At 52.1% G+C, this 17010-nt stretch overlaps 2 protein-coding genes across 2 annotated transcripts in view; one reads left to right on the top strand and one right to left on the bottom strand.

Annotated features, from left to right (window-relative positions):
• Window positions 1-11172, top strand: part of TAOK3 (TAO kinase 3) — a 45078-nt gene extending 33906 nt beyond the window's left edge. The window contains exons 14-20 of the mRNA XM_058036635.1: window positions 2313-2549; window positions 3282-3410; window positions 4122-4325; window positions 6919-7158; window positions 8218-8430; window positions 8786-8968; window positions 10695-11172. Of these exons, the coding sequence (XP_057892618.1) occupies window positions 2313-2549; window positions 3282-3410; window positions 4122-4325; window positions 6919-7158; window positions 8218-8430; window positions 8786-8968; window positions 10695-10856 (1368 nt within the window). The 3' untranslated portion in view covers window positions 10857-11172. The remainder of the gene's footprint in view (window positions 1-2312; window positions 2550-3281; window positions 3411-4121; window positions 4326-6918; window positions 7159-8217; window positions 8431-8785; window positions 8969-10694) is intronic.
• A 1924-nt stretch (window positions 11173-13096) lies between these two features.
• PEBP1 (phosphatidylethanolamine binding protein 1) lies at window positions 13097-16212 on the bottom strand. Its single transcript, XM_058036637.1, has 4 exons — window positions 16012-16212; window positions 15575-15684; window positions 14872-14972; window positions 13097-13862 (listed from the first exon to the last, which is right to left on the bottom strand). Exons 1-4 carry the CDS (start codon window positions 16144-16146, stop codon window positions 13645-13647), a joined length of 564 nt encoding a protein of 187 aa, XP_057892620.1. The 5' UTR covers window positions 16147-16212; the 3' UTR covers window positions 13097-13644.
• Between the last annotated feature and the right edge of the window lie 798 nt (window positions 16213-17010).

Raw genomic sequence — 17010 nt, 5'->3', positions numbered from 1 at the left:
GGGCTCACAGAGTGTTTGTGTTTCTGTGGTCATTCCTTCAGTCCACATGCTCCTGGTGGCTGCCTTGGATCTGGTTGTGTCTCAGGCATGTACAGGTTGCTCTGTTGCACCAGGGGCTGAGGTATGTTTAATGTAGCCTGCTCCAAAATGATATTCTGAATTTCTTGTAGGAAGGAAGTGGTTTGTCCATCACCTCCTGGTGGGTGCTCAGCCTCCCTGATCACCCTGAGTGTGACAGGGCTGTGCTCAGGCTGGTTCTTGGTTCCTCTGCAATCCTTGGGAGGCTCTTCCTGAGTTCCTCTTCACCCTCCTCCCAAGTCTTGGGGGTCATTTGAACTGAGACAGGTGGCACTTGCTGCCTGCCTCGGGTGACCACATTCAGGGTGTTCATCTCTTGATTTGGAGCTCTGACTTGGCTTCCTGTCACCTCCCAGCCCTGGAGCCAGCAAGTGCACTGGGATGGCAGCTCCCTAAAGCAGCTGCTCTTCTCTTGAACCTGAGCTTTCCCAGCTCTGTAGGTGTGTCCCATCCTGCATCTAAACTCCAAAAATCTCCACAGAACTGCCTTCAAATGACAGCAGCGCCATGCAGGGGCCAGTTTTGGGGTTGCTGTGGAGGAATCCATCAGGAAGGCTGCACGAGGGACTCCTGGTTCACAAAGCTTCACTGATCACCTTCAAAGGCCTGAGCTCTTCACACTTCAGTGGCAAAGCAAAGGTCCCCTTGCACAGAATCAGGGCCTTCAGTCCACACATGTACCAAGCTTTTGGTTCTCAGATTGTATAAATGATCAGATCTTCATAAGTTCCTGAGACTGTCTTTAAAAAAATAAAAATTAGTCTTGGACACTTTTCTTCTTTTGAAATGGAAGCATCACCATTTGCATTTTCTTCTTAACATTTTTGGCACAGCCTGTTGGTGTTTCTTTTCCTTCCTTTCACATGGATACACTTGGGCATGGAAATGAATGTGGAACTTGTGAGTTTGTTTCAGCTGAGCAGGGTTTAAAATCTGCTTAGACCATCTGATCAATCTTGTTAAGAGCACACAGTTCCAGAACAGCATTCCCTTGTTAGAAAACTTTCAATTCTGGGAAGGAATGAGCTCAGTCTGCCATCATCTTGAATTTTAAGGGGAAGTTTTGAAGGAGGCTCCTCGTAGCAGAAAATAGATGTTGAGGGATTGAATTGGCATGGGGGTGACTTGAGGAGGAAGGAAAGAATGGGGGTTTGAGGGGGTTCTGGCTGCTTCTTGGGAATCCATGGATCTGAATAAGGTGAATAAGTTGAATCTGAATAAGGATCTTAGTCATGCATCTGTATAAAGTATCTGAGGAATGTTGTCCATTAGCCACCTTTGTTTCCAGATCTCCTTCAGCATGTCCTGGAGTGATAATGATGCCTCAGGTTTTAGTTTTTATATTTTTCAGATTCTGTTCTGCTTTAGTGTCAAAGTCTGGCTTCATATTAGGGTATAGTGAGTTCTCTTCACAGAACAGGGAAACAAAACAATTCCTTCTGTAGCTGGGGACCAAGGGCAGCAGACCCAGATCTCAGACCCAAGAGCATATACAATGGGGACTGAAGAGAGAAAACCAGAAGGATTGGACTTCGTGGGCTAAAGCTATAATTGGACAATTAACTCAAATATACAAATGGACCAGAATATATAAAAGTGAGGGATCTCCTGAGCAATCATCCATTGTGTGGCCATTTTGGGTTGTGCTGCCCAAGGCGGATCTGTTGAGGCCTCTTAATAAATCCCTACTTTATTCTTTAGCTCCATCTAGTCTCTATTCTTTAGCTCCATCTAGTCTCTATAACTCCATCTAGTCTCTGTTCTTTAGCTCCATCTAGTCTCTGTTCTTTAGCTCCATCTAGTCTCTATAACTCCATCTAGTCTCTATTCTTTAACTCCATCTAGTCTCTATTCTTTAGCTCCATCTAGTCTCTATTCTTTATCTCCATCTAGTCTCTATAACTCCATCTAGTCTCTGTTCTTTAGCTCCATCTAGTCTCTGTTCTTTATCTCCATCTAGTCTCTGCTCTGAAGGCAGCCTTCAGAGGGCATCAATAAGTAACCACACCCTTCCTTTATTTGTAATATGGCATTTCCAGCTTAATTTTCAGACATAAAAGTCTCAGGAAAAGATGAGGGCTAAAAGTTAGGACAGAGAAACCCCGTGGCTTTGTGAAACCAAACAGCAGCACCTCCAAAACCCATGGATCGCTGAGAGCAGAGCGGGGCCTGGCTCCAGTGAGCTGGTGTGGGAAGCAAGGCCATGGAGCAGTGGGTGCCCTGTTTTCCCCCAGGTTACAAGACAGATCCATGAGCATGAGCAGGAGAACGAGCTGCGGGAACAGATGTCAGGATATAAGCGGATGCGGCGCCAGCACCAGAAGCAGCTGATCGCCCTGGAGAACAAGTTGAAGGCCGAGATGGACGAGCACCGCCTCAAGCTGCAGAAGGAGGTGGAGACACACGCCAACAACTCGTCCATTGAGCTGGAGAAGCTGGCCAAGAAGCAAGTGGCTGTGATGGAGAAGGAGGTGAGTGCTGGGAGGATGTGAGGGACGGGAGAACCCAGGTTTGCTGCTCAAACCTGTGGTCTGAGGTGCAGAATGAGAGGACAAAGTGTTCAACTGCCCCAAGGGAAATTTAAGTTGGATGTTAGGAAAAAGTTTTTTACACAAAGTACTGGAATGGTCTGCCTGGGGAGGTGGTGGAGTCACTATCCCTGGATGTGCTTAGAAGAAGATTGGATGTGGCACTGGGTGCCGTGGTTTAATTGAGATGTTGGGGCTGGGTGGAACTCAGTCATCTCAAAGGTCTCTTCCAACCTGGTGATTCTGTGACCTTGTGCTCTCTCGAGCAGCCTCATGTCGCCTTCCTGGCTGATGGGCGCTCTGTTGGCATCCACCAGTGCCCCAGCTGCATAAAAGGGGCTGTGGAGACCTTGGTGGGAGCTTTGCCTCAGCTGAGGGGGTGACAAAGCTGTCACTCAGTCTAAAAACTAGCATGTTCATCCACCTAATAAACTGGTGTCGTTGTGCCTTCTGGGGTGGCGTTGGTGGAGAGGTGAGAAGCACAAGGAAGCCCTCAGACTTACTGTGAGCATTCTCTGTGTGAGCTGAGCGCTCGTGGCTTTGTCTAGCACAGCCACCAAAATGACTGACCAAAAATCAAAAACCACAACAATAATTTGTGCTGGATTCTGCACCTGCTCACTCACCTTTTTTTCTTTTTTTATTGTTTTTTTTTCCTCTCTCTGTACATTGCAGGCAAAGGCAGCTGCAGCAGATGAAAAGAGATTCCAGCAACAGATTTTGGCTCAGCAAAAGAAAGACCTGGCGACCTTTTTAGAAAGTCAGAAGAAACAATACAAGCTTTGCAAGGAAAAGATTAAAGAGGCGAGAAACTCTCATTTTCAGGGCTGAAGGGGGGTGGGATGAACATGAGCCACTCTTTTGTTTTGATAAACCTGGGCCAGCCCAGGGGTTTAAGGGATACTGTCAGGCTTGGAAGCAAATTTTGGATTCTCAGCAAGTAAATCTTTAGGAGCTGGGAGCATCTGGCAGCATTTCCAGAACAATTTGTGAGGGTGGCTACAGGTGTTTCACAATTTGCTGTAGAGCAGAATCTTTGAAACCAAGGGTGATGAGGGAAAATGGGACTTCACAGAGAGTTGTTCTTCCCCTTTCTTTCTCCTCATCTGTTTTTTTTCTTTCAAGTAATCAGAGCAGCCATTCAATGTCCCCAGACTAAAAGCCCTGTGATCAGTTACATAAATTAGGAAGAGAAATAACTTCTAATGTACCAAAATGCATTATTTAAGTAGTGTCTTCACCATATTGCAAAAATAATTAACTGTTAAGGTAAAGGTGAGAAAATTATTATCAAGGAGCTCTGTGGCCATTTTTCCTCCTACTCTTGGTGTGAGTCCTGGTACAGCTGTAGGGGCAGCAGGGCTGAGCATGGCCAGGTGATAGGTTCTGGTTCTGTTGGTTTGTGGTGGGATTTTGGTGTCCTTTCATGGCCTGAGTGGCAGAGGAGGAGCCAGCAAGGTCCCCCGTGTCCTGTGTCACTGCGGTGCTGAGACAAGCCTTGTTTTGACCCTGCAGGAAATGAATGAGGACCACAGCACACCCAAGAAAGAGAAGCAAGAAAGGATATCCAAACACAAAGAGAACCTGCAGCACACACAGGCTGAAGAGGAGGCCCAGCTTCTCAGCCAGCAGAGACTCTACTACGACAAAAACTGCCGATCCTTCAAGAGAAAAACGATGATCAAGAGGCACGAGATGGAGCAGCAGAACATTCGGGAAGTATGGCACTCCTCACTTCTCTCACAGCCTGCTTTAACTGCTTTAGCTTCATGTCTTGGCTGGTTAGGTCTTCATGCTTCTAGTTGCTGAGTAGAATTGAGAAAAATGTAGCAAAATATGTTTTGGGAAATGGTTTTCCCTGCAGCTGTGGCTGCTTTGATCAGTTGAGGGATGGCAGCGTTGACTGCAGCCAGAAACACCCTGTGGCCTCTTCCTCTGACGTCTCATCCCAGCTCCTGAGTGTTGGGTTTGGGGGTCCTGCCCCAGTTTGGGGTGTGGGGAGAGCTGTGGGATGGGGATATGGGCTGTCAAGGAGCAGCTTTTCACACCCTGCTTCCCCTCATTGGTTTTTGCCCCTTGCCTCAAGGCTGCCTGTGGTCACACACTACTTTGGAGAAAGAGCTTCTGCATGGAGATGCTCCTGTGGCCATCACTGTAGTATCTGAGTTCTTCATGGATGTTATTTTTGGATAAAGACTGTCAGATGAGAGGGTGTTTTAGTGAAAACTGAGTGAGGAGTGGTCAAAAATTTCCAATTGTGTTTGGCCTGCTATCCTCAGGCTTTCCAGTACCATTTGTACTTGTTCAGAGCTTTGCTACCCTTGAGTCCAGATGTGCCTGGGGCTGCTCAGCTGCTTTGCTGAGATCCAGATATCAACCCAGGCACCCTCAAAACTATTGATTCCAGAAATTCAGATTTGAGCACCCTTGTCCCAGCATGTCTGCTCTGTGGCAGGGATGAGAACAGAGTTCAGTGACCTGGCATGGCATTTAGCAGGAACACACCTCTGACCTCCTGCATTTAAGCTCCCAGGAGAGAGCTAATTTTCAGAATGATCTGAGTTTTTATTCCCTGAAAATTACATCCCTACTAGTTCAAATGTGCCAGTACTAACTACTTGGATCACCTGAAGTAAATAACACTTTCCAAATGTGTTTTCCATATTTTAAGTAACCACAGATGTTGTTTCTGTGCAAATGGGAAAGTGTTTGAAGGAAGTGGAGTGACTGTGTGTGTTTATGCTGTGTGAACTGACATCAGGTTGGATCAGGCTTGGGAGAGGCTGGCTGAGCTATCCTGGGATGAAGGCACATGTGCCACAGCTCCCTGCCTGGTCAGTGCCCCACCTGCCTTTGGGAAGTCATTTTGGCACGCCACTACCTGTAAATTTTAATTTTGCCTGTCAGGGGTCGAGTTTTGCTTAAATGTGAACACATGCTACACCCTTAGAGGGCAGAAGGAAACAAACCCTGGTCCTGTTTCCTTGCCCACCCTCTCAGCTCAAACCTGTCCCAGGTGTAGCAGCCACAGGGACTGAAGTTTGCAGGTGCTGCTGTTGAGAGTTACAGCAGGATTACCAAACGTGCAACAGAATAATTGCATTTTTTTGCTTCTCCTGCAGAAACCCATTAGGCTGAGGCAGCCCTGGGCTGGGCACGGGTGGGGTGGGGCAGCCCTGGTGTGCCTGGCTGAGGCTGAAACCTGAGCCGGGATCAGGGGAGCACAGCAGCGTCTGTGAGGGTGCAGCTGGAGTCAGCCCCGTGCTGCTCAGGGCGGGGCTGGCACCTTGAGGCACAAATGACACAAATGTGTGCAGTAATCGGGGAGGGAACTGATGCCTTCCCCTTCCTGGGCTTGTGGCTTGGGGGTGGTTGTCCCAGACTGTGCAGGAGCTCTTGGTGAGCACTGCAAAACCGGTCTTGTTTTAAAAATGAGCTGCGCCTTGTGCCAAATCCCACCCGGGCAGTTCACCTTCTCACCTGAGGTGGTGTCAGAGCCACTGGCCTCTGCCTTGGCCACTCCAGTGCAGGTGATGGAGGGAGGAGCTCCTTCCCAGTACCCACCAGACAAGAGCCCCAGTTCCATCACCCTGAGCACCTAAGATGAGTTCAGTGAAAGCTGCTGCGAGTTCCTGCAGGCACCCAGGGCTTGTGTGGGGTCCTGGTGCCACCTGCTGGGGACTCCCGGGGCCATCCCAGAGCAGGGGAGGGATGGGATGGAGGGATGGAGGGATGGAGGGATGGAGGGATGGAGGGATGGAGGGATGGATGGATGGATGGATGGATGGATGGATGGATGGATGGATGGATGGATGGATGGATGGATGGATGGATGGATGGATGGATGGATGGATGGATGGATGGTCACTCAGTGGTCACTCCTAGCATGGATGGATGGATGGTCACTCAGTGGTCTCTCCTAGCATGGATGGACAGATGGATGGATGGTCACTCAGTGGTCTCTCCTAGCATGGATGGATGGATGGATGGATGGATGGATGGAGGGTCACTCAGTGGTCTCTCCTAGCATGGATGGATGGATGGTCACTCAGTGGTCTCTCCTAGCATGGATGGATGGATGGATGGATGGAGGGTCACTCAGTGGTCTCTCCTAGCATGGATGGATGGATGGTCACTCAGTGGTCTCTCCTAGCATGGATGGATGGACAGATGGATGGTCACTCAGGTCACTCAGTGGTCTCTCCTAGCATCCCCATGGTGCTGCTGGGTTTGTGTTTCCCTGTGACACACCTGCAGCTGTCAGCGCAGTGGGCAGGAGCTGCAGCAGGGCTCTGTGTGTGTGTGTGTGCAGGAGCTGAACAAGAAGCGGACGCAGAAGGAGATGGAGCACGCCATGCTGATCCGGCACGACGAGTCCACGCGGGAGCTGGAGTACCGGCAGCTGCACACGCTGCAGAAGCTGCGCATGGACCTGATCCGCCTGCAGCACCAGACTGAGCTCGAGAACCAGCTGGAGTACAACAAGCGGCGCGAGCAGGAGCTGCACAGGAAGCACTTCATGGAGCTCCGGCAGCAACCAAAGAACCTGAAGGTGCTGCCGGCTGTCCCTGCTCCTCCTCCAGCCTCTGTCCTGTGCTGTGGGACCGCTGCTCTCCGCTCCCTGTGCTCTGCCTTGCATCCCCTCCCTTGGCACAGAGCAGCTCTGCATAAGGGAGGTTGTGGGCTGGGATAGCCCAGGGCTCACAGAGGGTCTTTATAGTGCTGTGCTAATTGAGGCTGTTGTAAAATAGTCCAGTCCTAAGCAAAGTGTTAGAGAATTTGTTTCTGACAAGCTGTGTTGTTCAGACCCTCGCTGGTGTCAGCTTAGAATGATGAGGAGAGGGGGTTTGTGGTTATTTCAGAGTCCAGAGAGAACACAGAGCACTCTGGTGTGTGCTGAGCTCTGTGCACACCCCAATGTGCTTACAGACCTCTGAGCTGCTCTCTGGTAGAGGCATGTTCCTCCTCCCAGTGTCACATAATATCCTGAGTAGGAAGGGCCCCACAGGGATCATGGAGTCCAAATTCCAATCCTGGACAGACACCCCACCAGTCTCACCCTGTGCATCCCTGAGAGCATTTTCCAAATGCCCCTGGAGCTCTGGCAGCCTCAGGGCTGTGCCCATTCCCCGGGGAGCCTGGGCAGTGCCAGCACCCTCTGGGGAAAGAGCCTTTCCCTGATACCCAGCCTCAGCCTCCCTTACACAGCTCCAGCTGTTCCCTGGGGTCACTGGTCATCAGAGAGAAGCACACTGCTGTCACTCTGTCACACCCTTGCTAGTTCCCAGGTCTGCAGCCTCCACACAGTGCAAGGCTGAGGTGAGAAGGACATGGAAGGGGAATGATGCTGTGAGAAAGCAGATTTGGGAGGCAGGTGATGGGCTGGGTGATCTGCGGAAGTGGAAGTGCCCTGGGCTGAGGAGGGCTGAGGGGATGCAGTTCCTGGCCAGGCTGCAGCAGGGTCTGAGCTGCTGCTGCTGCTGCTGGTTAATCCCTGTGGGAAGCATGCACAGGGGAGCTGTGGTTCCCACCACCCCACCCATGTAGACATACCACAGCTTCTCCATTCCCAAAGCCCTTCGTGCTCTTCACAACGTTCCTTCCTTGGCAGGCTATGGAAATGCAGATCAAAAAGCAGTTCCAGGACACATGCAAAGTGCAAACTAAGCAGTACAAAGCACTGAAGAATCACCAGCTGGAAGTAACTCCAAAGAGTGAGCACAAGACAATTCTGAAGAGCCTGAAGGACGAGCAGACACGGAAGCTCGCCATCCTGGCCGAGCAGTACGAGCAGAGCATCAATGAGATGATGGCCTCGCAGGCGGTACGTGCAGGGGGCTCTGGGGCCTGGCAGCACCCTGGGGGGACTGCTCCAGCCCCTGAATTGGCAAAACTCTTTAAACAACACATCAGCTGGCACTTTCCCTCTTGGAATGAGTGTCCTGTGGAACACATGTCCTTCCCCTGCTCCCCTGGCGTGCTGGGGATTAGGATTGGATCTTCAGAGGCTCTGCCTCAGTGTGAGCAGAGCAGCTGCTGCTCATGAAGCCTTTTCTGCTTTCTCCCTCTGCCACCAACACCAGTGGCTTTGGGAAGAAAGAGTGGTGTGTGACTTGTGTGGGAGCAGAGGGATTCCCAGCAGGGTTTGTTTGAGCCTTGTTTTGCCCGTGCTCTCACAGCTCCGGCTGGACGAGGCCCAGGAAGCAGAATGCCAAGCCCTGAGACTGCAACTCCAGCAGGAGATGGAGCTGCTCAACGCCTACCAGAGCAAAATAAAGATGCAGACAGAAGCACAGCATGAAAGGGAACTCCAGAAGCTGGAGCAACGGGTGTCGCTGCGCAGGGCACACCTGGAACAGAAGGTACCTCCACAGGGGATTTTGGGAGAAGGGAAGGGTGGAGTTGCTGGCTGTGCTCCTTGCAGAGGGGATTTTGGGGGATACCAGGGACACAGGGGACATAGAGCTGTGCTGGGGGATGCTGACTGTACTTGTGTCAGAGGGAATTTTGGGGATACAGGGGACATAGAGCTGTGCTGAGGGCTGCTGGCTGTGCTCCTTGCAGAGGGGATTTTGGGGGACCTGGGGCAGGGTAGATCTGTGCTGGGGGCTGCTGGCTGTGCCCGTTGATTTTGGGGGACACAGGGCACTGTGAAGCTGTGCTGGGGGGTGCTGGCTGTGCTCCTTGCAGAGGGGATTTTGGGGATACAGGTGACATGGAGCTGTGCTGGGGGCTGCTGGCTGTGCTTGTTGATTTTGGGGACACGAGCAGGGTGGAGCTGTGCTGGGGGTTGTGACTGTGCTCGTGTCAGAGGGGGTTTTGGGGACCTGGGGCAGGGTGGATCTGTGCTGGGAGCTCCTGACTGTGCCCCTTGCAGAGGGGATTTTGGGGATACAGGGGACATGGATCCGTGCTGGGGGGTGCTGGCTGTGCTCCTTGCAGAGGGGATTTTGGGGATACACACAGTCTGGATCTGTGCTGGGGGCTCCTGACTCTGCTCCTTGCAGAGGAAATTTTGGGAGACATGGGCAGTGTGGAGCTGTGCTGGGGGCTGCTGCTGGCTGTGTCCCTTGCAGAGGGGATATTGGGGATACAGGAGGCTGGAGCTGTGCTTGTGTCAGAGGGGATTTTGAGGGGACACAGGGAGGATGGATCTGTGCTGGGGGGTGCTGGCTGTGCCCCTTGCAGAGGGGATTTTGGGGATATAGGGGACATGGATCCGTGCTGGGGGCTGCTGGCTGTGCTCCTTGCAGAGGGGATTTTGGGGATACACACAGCCTGGATCTGTGCTGGGGGCTGCTGACTGTGCTTGTTGATTTTGGGGACATGGGGCAGTGTGGATCTGTGCTGGGGGCAGCTGGCTGTGTCCCTTGCAGAGGGGATTTTGGGGATACAGGAGGCTGGAGCTGTGCTTGTATCAGAGGAGATTTTGGGGGGACACAGGGAGGATGGAACTGTGCTGGGGGCAGCTGGCTGTGCCCCTTGCAGAGGGGATTTTGGGGATACAGGGGACAGGGAGCTGTGCTGTGGGCTGCTGACTGTGCTCATTGATTTTGGGGGACAAGGGCAGTGTGGAGCTGTGCTGGGGGCTGCTGGCTGTGCTCCTTGAGAGGGAATTTTGGGGACATGGATCTGTGCTAGAGGCTGCTGGCTGTGCCCCTTGCAGAGGGGATTTTGGGGATACACACAGTGTGGATTTGTGCTGGGGGCTGCTGGCTGTGCTCCTTGAGAGGGGATTTTGGGGATACAGGGGACAGGGATCCATGCTGGGGGCTGCTGACTGTGCCTGTTGATTTTGGGGATACAGGGGACATGCAGCTGTGCTGGGGGCTGGCTGTGCCCCTTGCAGAGGGGATTTTGGGGATACACACAGCCTGGATCTGTGCTGGGGGCTGCTGGCTGTGCCCCTTGCAGAGGGGATTTTGGGGACATGGATCTGTGCTAGGGGCTGCTGGCTGTGCTCCTTGCAGAGGGGATTTTGGGGACACAGAGCTGTGCTGGGGGCTGGCTGTGCTCCTTGCAGAGGGGATTTTGGGGATTTTGGGGACATGGATCTGTGCTGGGCGCTGCTGACTGTGCCCCTTGCAGATCGAGGAGGAGCTCGCCGCCCTGCAGAAGGAACGCAGCGAGAGGATCAAGTTCCTGTTGGAAAGGCAGGAGCGAGAGATTGAGACGTTTGACATGGAGAGCCTGCGGATGGGCTTTGGGAATTTGGTCACATTAGAGTATCCCAAGGAGGACTATAGATGAGGTTAAATTTCTTTGCCATTTAAAAACAAAACAAAAAAAAAACAAAACAAAACAAAAACCACAGAAAGCAAACCAAGTAAGGATAAAACTTGCAAACCCAACATTCCCCATGTTGACGGGCGTGCTCTCTCTCTTTCTGTCTCTCTTACTGACATCGTGTCGGACCAGTGCCTGTATATTCTTATCCATCAGGGGCCCCTTTCCCCCGTCACGTCCCGGTGCAGGACAGCTCCTGGCAGTCTTTTCCATAGTATGTCACAGTATTGATGTCTCTGTGCAATGATTAAAAATGTTTCAGTGAAAACTTTGGAGACAATTTTAATGGAGAAAAAAAAAATATATATATAAAAAAAAAAAAGCCACCAAGTGGATGTATGTTGCTTCTGAGCAATCACTCATTTTACCACCAATCAATGAAAGTACAAGCAAAAAAATATTAATAATTAAAAGATATCTACGATCCCAGGGGGAGAGAGACTGAATCCGCAGCCTTACCTTAACTAGCTGCTGCATAATTTTATTTTATTTTTATTTTTTTGGTATTTATTCATCAGGAATAATTAAATAATAAAAAAAAAGTTTTATTAAAGATTGAAAAAAAAATTTGATACATTTTACAGAAAAAAAAAACTTAATCGTGCTGTACATATCAGTGGTGACATATTATTACTTTTTTGGGGGTGGGGAGGGGAGGGTGACGACGTGGTGATTTTTAGGAGAACCATGCCAGGGGCAGCAGGGACAAGCCCTGGCCCCTGGGCATATTCTTGATTGTATCATAAATCATTTTCTGCTGTCGCAGAGAATGTGAATACACTTAAATGAGCCCACAGGATCCCAGTAGCACAAATTGGGCTTTGTCAAATCGTGTATTTTGTGTATAGAAGGAATTTAAGGAGAGCTTTTACTTATTTTCATATTGTATTTTAACTGTTTCTCTGATCAAAAATTTTTTTACTTCTTTCCCCCCCTCCCTTCCTGCTCCAGCCACCCCCCACTCTCCAGTTCTGTTCTGGAGCTCAACACTGTCTGTTAGATCATCCCAGCCCTTTTCAGTTTTTCTTTTATTTGTTTTTTTTTGGGGGGTTTTTTTTTGTTCCTCCCCCAAGTCCACCCCCAACCCCATGATCTTGGTCATAAATATTGCATTATTCACACTTTCAAACTGTGTATTTTCTTACAATAAAAAGAGAAAAAAAAAAGGCTTTACTTCTTTTGCATGCACTTTAAAAAAAAAACCAACAAAAAAAAAAGGACAAAAAAACCAACAAAACAACAAAAACATTTTTCAGGTTCCAGGGAAGAGCATGAATAACTGTCAGAGCTTTTAATTATATTTGTAAATAAAAGTGTTCATCACAATGCCTGGCTGTGTCATTGTGGGAGGGGTGGCTCGTGGCCCAGCACAGGTGCAAGGTGGGGATGGGGAGGGGACACATTCCACAGGTGTCCCATTCCACAGGTGTCCCTCAGCCTGGGCAGGGCTGGTTCCTGGCACTGGAGGCTTTGAGGGTAATGGATTTTTTATTTTTTCATGTCCTCTGAGCAGTCCAAGGATGGATGAGCCTTGTGAGCCTTGCTCCAACCTAACTCTGGTGGGCCTTGGGGCTGTTTTCCTGGAAAATCACTGATGCTCTGGAAATGTTTTAATTGCTGGGCTGATAAAACTGCCCTGGGGTTTTATTTTCACAGGGTGCTGCTGATTCCTGTTTGTCAGACCATGTCACTGCAGAGCTTTGATAGAGCAGCTTGGAAAAAAGGGGGAAGGCTCCTGATTCTGTGAAGCTGAATTGCACTGGCTTCACCTTTTTTACCTTTTTATAGCCACCAGGCTCTACCAAAGGCTCATTTCTGCTCTGGACACTCAGGAGACACCCCCAGGCCTCACTGGAGTAGCAGGAAGCACCTGGGATCTGCAGCTGGGCTGAGAAGTGGCTTCAGGTCAGGGAAGCTGGTGGTGCCCAGACTGTTCTGACTGTTGGGGTGTCAGATGTGCTGTGGTAATGTGGGGGCTCCTGTGGAGGGCTCCCCACGGGTCTGGGAGTGAGTGGAGATCCCCTGGGAAGGAACTGAAGGCTGGGAATGTTTTTGAGATAGAAAGACACGATGGCTTTGAGCTGTGTCCCTCCAGGAATGGGAGCCCTGGCACAGGGTCCAGCCTCATCCCAGGAACACAACAGCACCCACTGCTCCCTGAGCACTGCCCTCATCCCCCCAAGAAGACAACCAAGCACACCAAGTACCTTGGGAAGTTTTTAATTGCACTGTGAGCACAGGGCAGGGCACCACAGGACTGAACAGAACAAAGTGGTCTCAGCTTTGGGTGGCAGCAGAGAACAGAGGGAAGTGCTCTAGGCCAGCTCCTGCCTCCCCTCGAGCTGCACCTTCACTACTGTAGTGGTGATGTGGAGGCACTGGCCAAATGTAGGAGGGGGGAAAGAAAAAAAAAAAAAGGGGGGAGAAGTTTCCCTTGGACTGCCCTCTCCCCTCTCCTGGGAGTCTCCACAGCCAACACCTGCCCCAAAGTGGTTGTGCACCCACACCCCTGCCACCTCAAGCCATGCCAAGACAGCAGAGACCCCCTGAATTGACACTAATTCACAAAGGCTACTGTTTCCCTTAAGCAGGTCAGTTTGGAGCCAGGGGCAGCTCTCTAGCTAGGATACCACGAGCATCAGCACAGGGACAGAGCAGGGACAGTGACATTGTCAGAGCAGGACACTTGGCTCAAACTCATTAACAGAACACAACTGCAGCGCCGTGCCCAGCCCCACCGCGGGCCCTGGCCCTACTTCCCCGAGAGCTGCTCGTAGAGCTTGGGCACGTAATCGTCCCACTCGGCCTGGTAGCAGGTGCCCGCCACGGGCGCGCCCAGCCCGTACTTGCTGCGGAACGCGGCCACCTTGAACTTGCCGCGCTTGTCCCCGGAGCGGTTGGAGAGCACGGGCTCGCTGCAGGCCAGCGGCTGCGCCTGCTCGTACACCAGCCACACGTAGCGGTGCAGCCCTGCGGGGGGACCGACAGCGCCGTCAGAGCCCTGCACCACAGCTGGCTCAAATGCTCTGGTCAGTCACAAGGTTTTGTTATCGCTCCCTTCTTTCCTTGCTAGCTTTGTGAGGAAATCCTTGCTTCTGTTCTTTTAGTATAGCTTTAATATATCATTTTCTTTTATTATAATATATATATATATATCATAATATCTTTTCTCCTGAGAGGCCTCATAAATCTGTTGTAAACATCAATTATCTGCTGCTGTGGAATGCAACAGGTGCATCTGTGATTGGTCTCATGTGGTTGTTTTTAATTAATGGCCAATCACAGTCCAGCTGTCTCAGATTCTCTGGTCAGTCACAAGATTTTATTATCATTCCTTTCTATTCCTTGCTAGCTTTCTGATGAAATCCTTTCTTTTGTTCTTCTAGTACAGTTTAAATATATCCTTTTCTTTCAATATAATATATATAATAATAATATCTTTTCTCCTGAGAGGCCTCAGAAACCAGTTGTAAACAATAATTACCTGCTGCTGTGGAATGCAACAGGTGCATCTTTGATTGGTCTCATGCAGTTGTTTTTAATTAATGGCCAATCACAGTCCAGCAGTCTCAGACTCTGGTCAGTCACAAGATTTTATTATCATTCCTTTCTATTCCTTGCTAGCTTTCTGATGAAATCCTTGCTTCTGTTCTTTTAGTATAGTTTTAATATATCATTTTAATGTATCATTAATATATAATTTTCTTTTCATATAATATATATTATAAAATAACAACTCAGCCTTCTGAAACACGGAGTCAGATCCTCATCTCTTCCCTCATCCTGGGACCCCCGTGAACCCCACCACACCCCAGGTGAGCCCACAGCTGCTCAGGGAATTAGGTGCATTAGCCAGGCTGGATCCCTGCAGTGTGCAGCCCCCAGCAATCCTGCATGGATTGTTCCTGCAGGGCTCTCCCCACCCTGCTGCACTGGGTGTGATCCACAGCAGCACCTGGGAGCTGCTGCAGGTACCAACCTGTTCCCTTGGGAGGCCCGGAGCCAACGTAATCCGACATGACGGTCCCGCTGCCCACGTTGTTGCCCTTCATGTTGGTCACCAGGAAGTGATGCCACTCCCTGAAAGGAGAAGGCACAGAACAATCTGGCAGAGCCACAGGTAAGAACAACCTCTGTCACTCCAGCTGCTTGCTGCTTTTCCATGAGGCTGTCAGCATGGAGTAAACAAAGAGCTGCCATTCCTTGTTTGCCAAACCCAAAGAGCACCAGTCCCAGAGCAGGCCCTGCTTTGTTGGGATGCACAGCCTGCCAAAACCAGCCCCATGTGGCTGCAGGAAACGCACAGCCTGACCTCTGAGAGGGGGGATTCCAAACACTGCTGAGGCTCACTTGAGGAAGGTGAGCTGGTCCCAGATTTAATAGTCTGCTGGCAGCAAAGACCTAATTCCAACTCACATATGTGCTAAATTAGAGCAAGCAGCAAATGCTGTGCTGCTCTAGCTACAACAGACTTTGAGCATCCTTGATAAGAGCAGCTGCTCCTCCCCATGCTGTCCCTGGCTCAAGGAGAGACGCAAGGACATGATTTCTATGACAAGGCACAGCCCCACAGCTGCACCTTAGGCAGAGCACAGCCCCACCTCCTCCTTAAGCCTCTGCTCAGCCCAAGAGAGATGCTCCTTTTTCCCCATGCAGGACACGGAGCTGTCCATCCCCACTACCTGAACTTCGGGTCCTTCCGACTGGGCGCATCAGGGTCCGTGAGAACCAGGGTGTAAAGCTTCTGGGGATCGCAGCCGTCCCACTCGATGCTGGTGGGGCGATGCTGGACCTGCAGGGATGACCGCGTTAGCACCGGCCGCGCTGCCAGCGCCAGCCACCTGCCCTGCACACGGGGCCAGCACGGCCTGCGCTGGCAGCGGCACCCCAGGGCTCAAAGGCCATTCGTGCCAGCTCGCCCTGGCTGTGAGAGTCACGGGTTTTCTCTCCTGCAGCACGGCCGCCCCCACAGCAAGGCCGCCCCCACAGCTCAGCCCCTCTCTGTGCCCCGCACCCGGGGAAGCTCCGGCGGCAGCTGCCGGAGGGGCAGCGCAGGAGGCCCGGCCGCATCCCGCCATTTTGCCGCGCCAACCCCCGCGCGCAGGGCCGGTTTGCTCACCTGAGTGGGCGTGAGCACCTTGCCCAGCTCGTCGATCTCCACGGAGCCATACTTGACCCTCAGCGGGTGCGCTGGCTTCTGCTCCACCTCGGAGAGGCTCAGCGGCCCGTCCCACTTGGCCAGGTCCACCGGCATGGCGACGTTTGTGGCTGCGACGGCGGCGGCTCCGAGCGGCCCGAGCCCCTTGGCGGAGGCACCGCCCCGCTGCGCTCCCATTGGTGGAGACGCCGCTATGCTCCCCTCCCATTGGTGGAGACGCACCGCAGGCCTCCCCGTGCCAGCTCTATGGCGCCCCCAGGCGGAGCCGAGGGGGGCCGGCCGAGCTCCGGTTACCTGGGCCAGCCCTGTCGTCCCTACCGCTAATTAGGTTAATTAATAATTAATGTACTAGGGCTCAGTGGGACAACCCTGTGGGTCTCAGCGCTCTGTTTCACGCACGCCTTGGTGCTTCCAAGCTGCCACGTGTAAGGTGTCCTGGAGAAACCCGAGCATAGTTGCGTGGTTACGGTCCTCGCTGCGGGGTTATACAGAGGAACAACCATTTATCTCTGCTCTTCCCGCTCCGCGGTTTGTGCGGTGTCTCTGAGTGGGTGGATTAGAGCAGCTCTCTGAACGTGCGGGTCGCTTACCGCTCAGAGAACACTGCTTAGGGATCCCCGCTCAGCACACACCGCGCTCTCCGGTTCAAACACTCCCGGTCCGTGGGCGGCACCGGGGGCAGCGCCAGCCCCGCTCTGCTGGTGCCTCCCCACATGGCCGGGGGAGGGAGGTGAGGTGACCCCAACATGGCGGGCGGCCCCGCGTTGGGGGGGGGGGTCTCAAGATGGCGGCCGCCCGAAGCGGCGGCTGTGAGGCGGCGGGACCCGCTGCATGGACGAACCCCATCACGGGCCCCTCACGGGCCTGGCGGGCGGGTCCCCCCGACCGGGCACGCCCGCCCTCCCTTCCCAGGCCTGTCCCCGGGGCGGCGGCAGGGCAGCACCGCCTCCGCGGGGCTCC

The sequence above is a fragment of the Melospiza georgiana genome, chromosome 18 (assembly GCF_028018845.1).
Source record: "Melospiza georgiana isolate bMelGeo1 chromosome 18, bMelGeo1.pri, whole genome shotgun sequence".
Taxonomy (NCBI): Eukaryota; Metazoa; Chordata; class Aves; order Passeriformes; family Passerellidae; genus Melospiza; species Melospiza georgiana.
The sequence above is the reverse complement of the archived record's forward strand: the minus strand, read 5'-3'. Positions and strand labels throughout refer to the sequence as shown.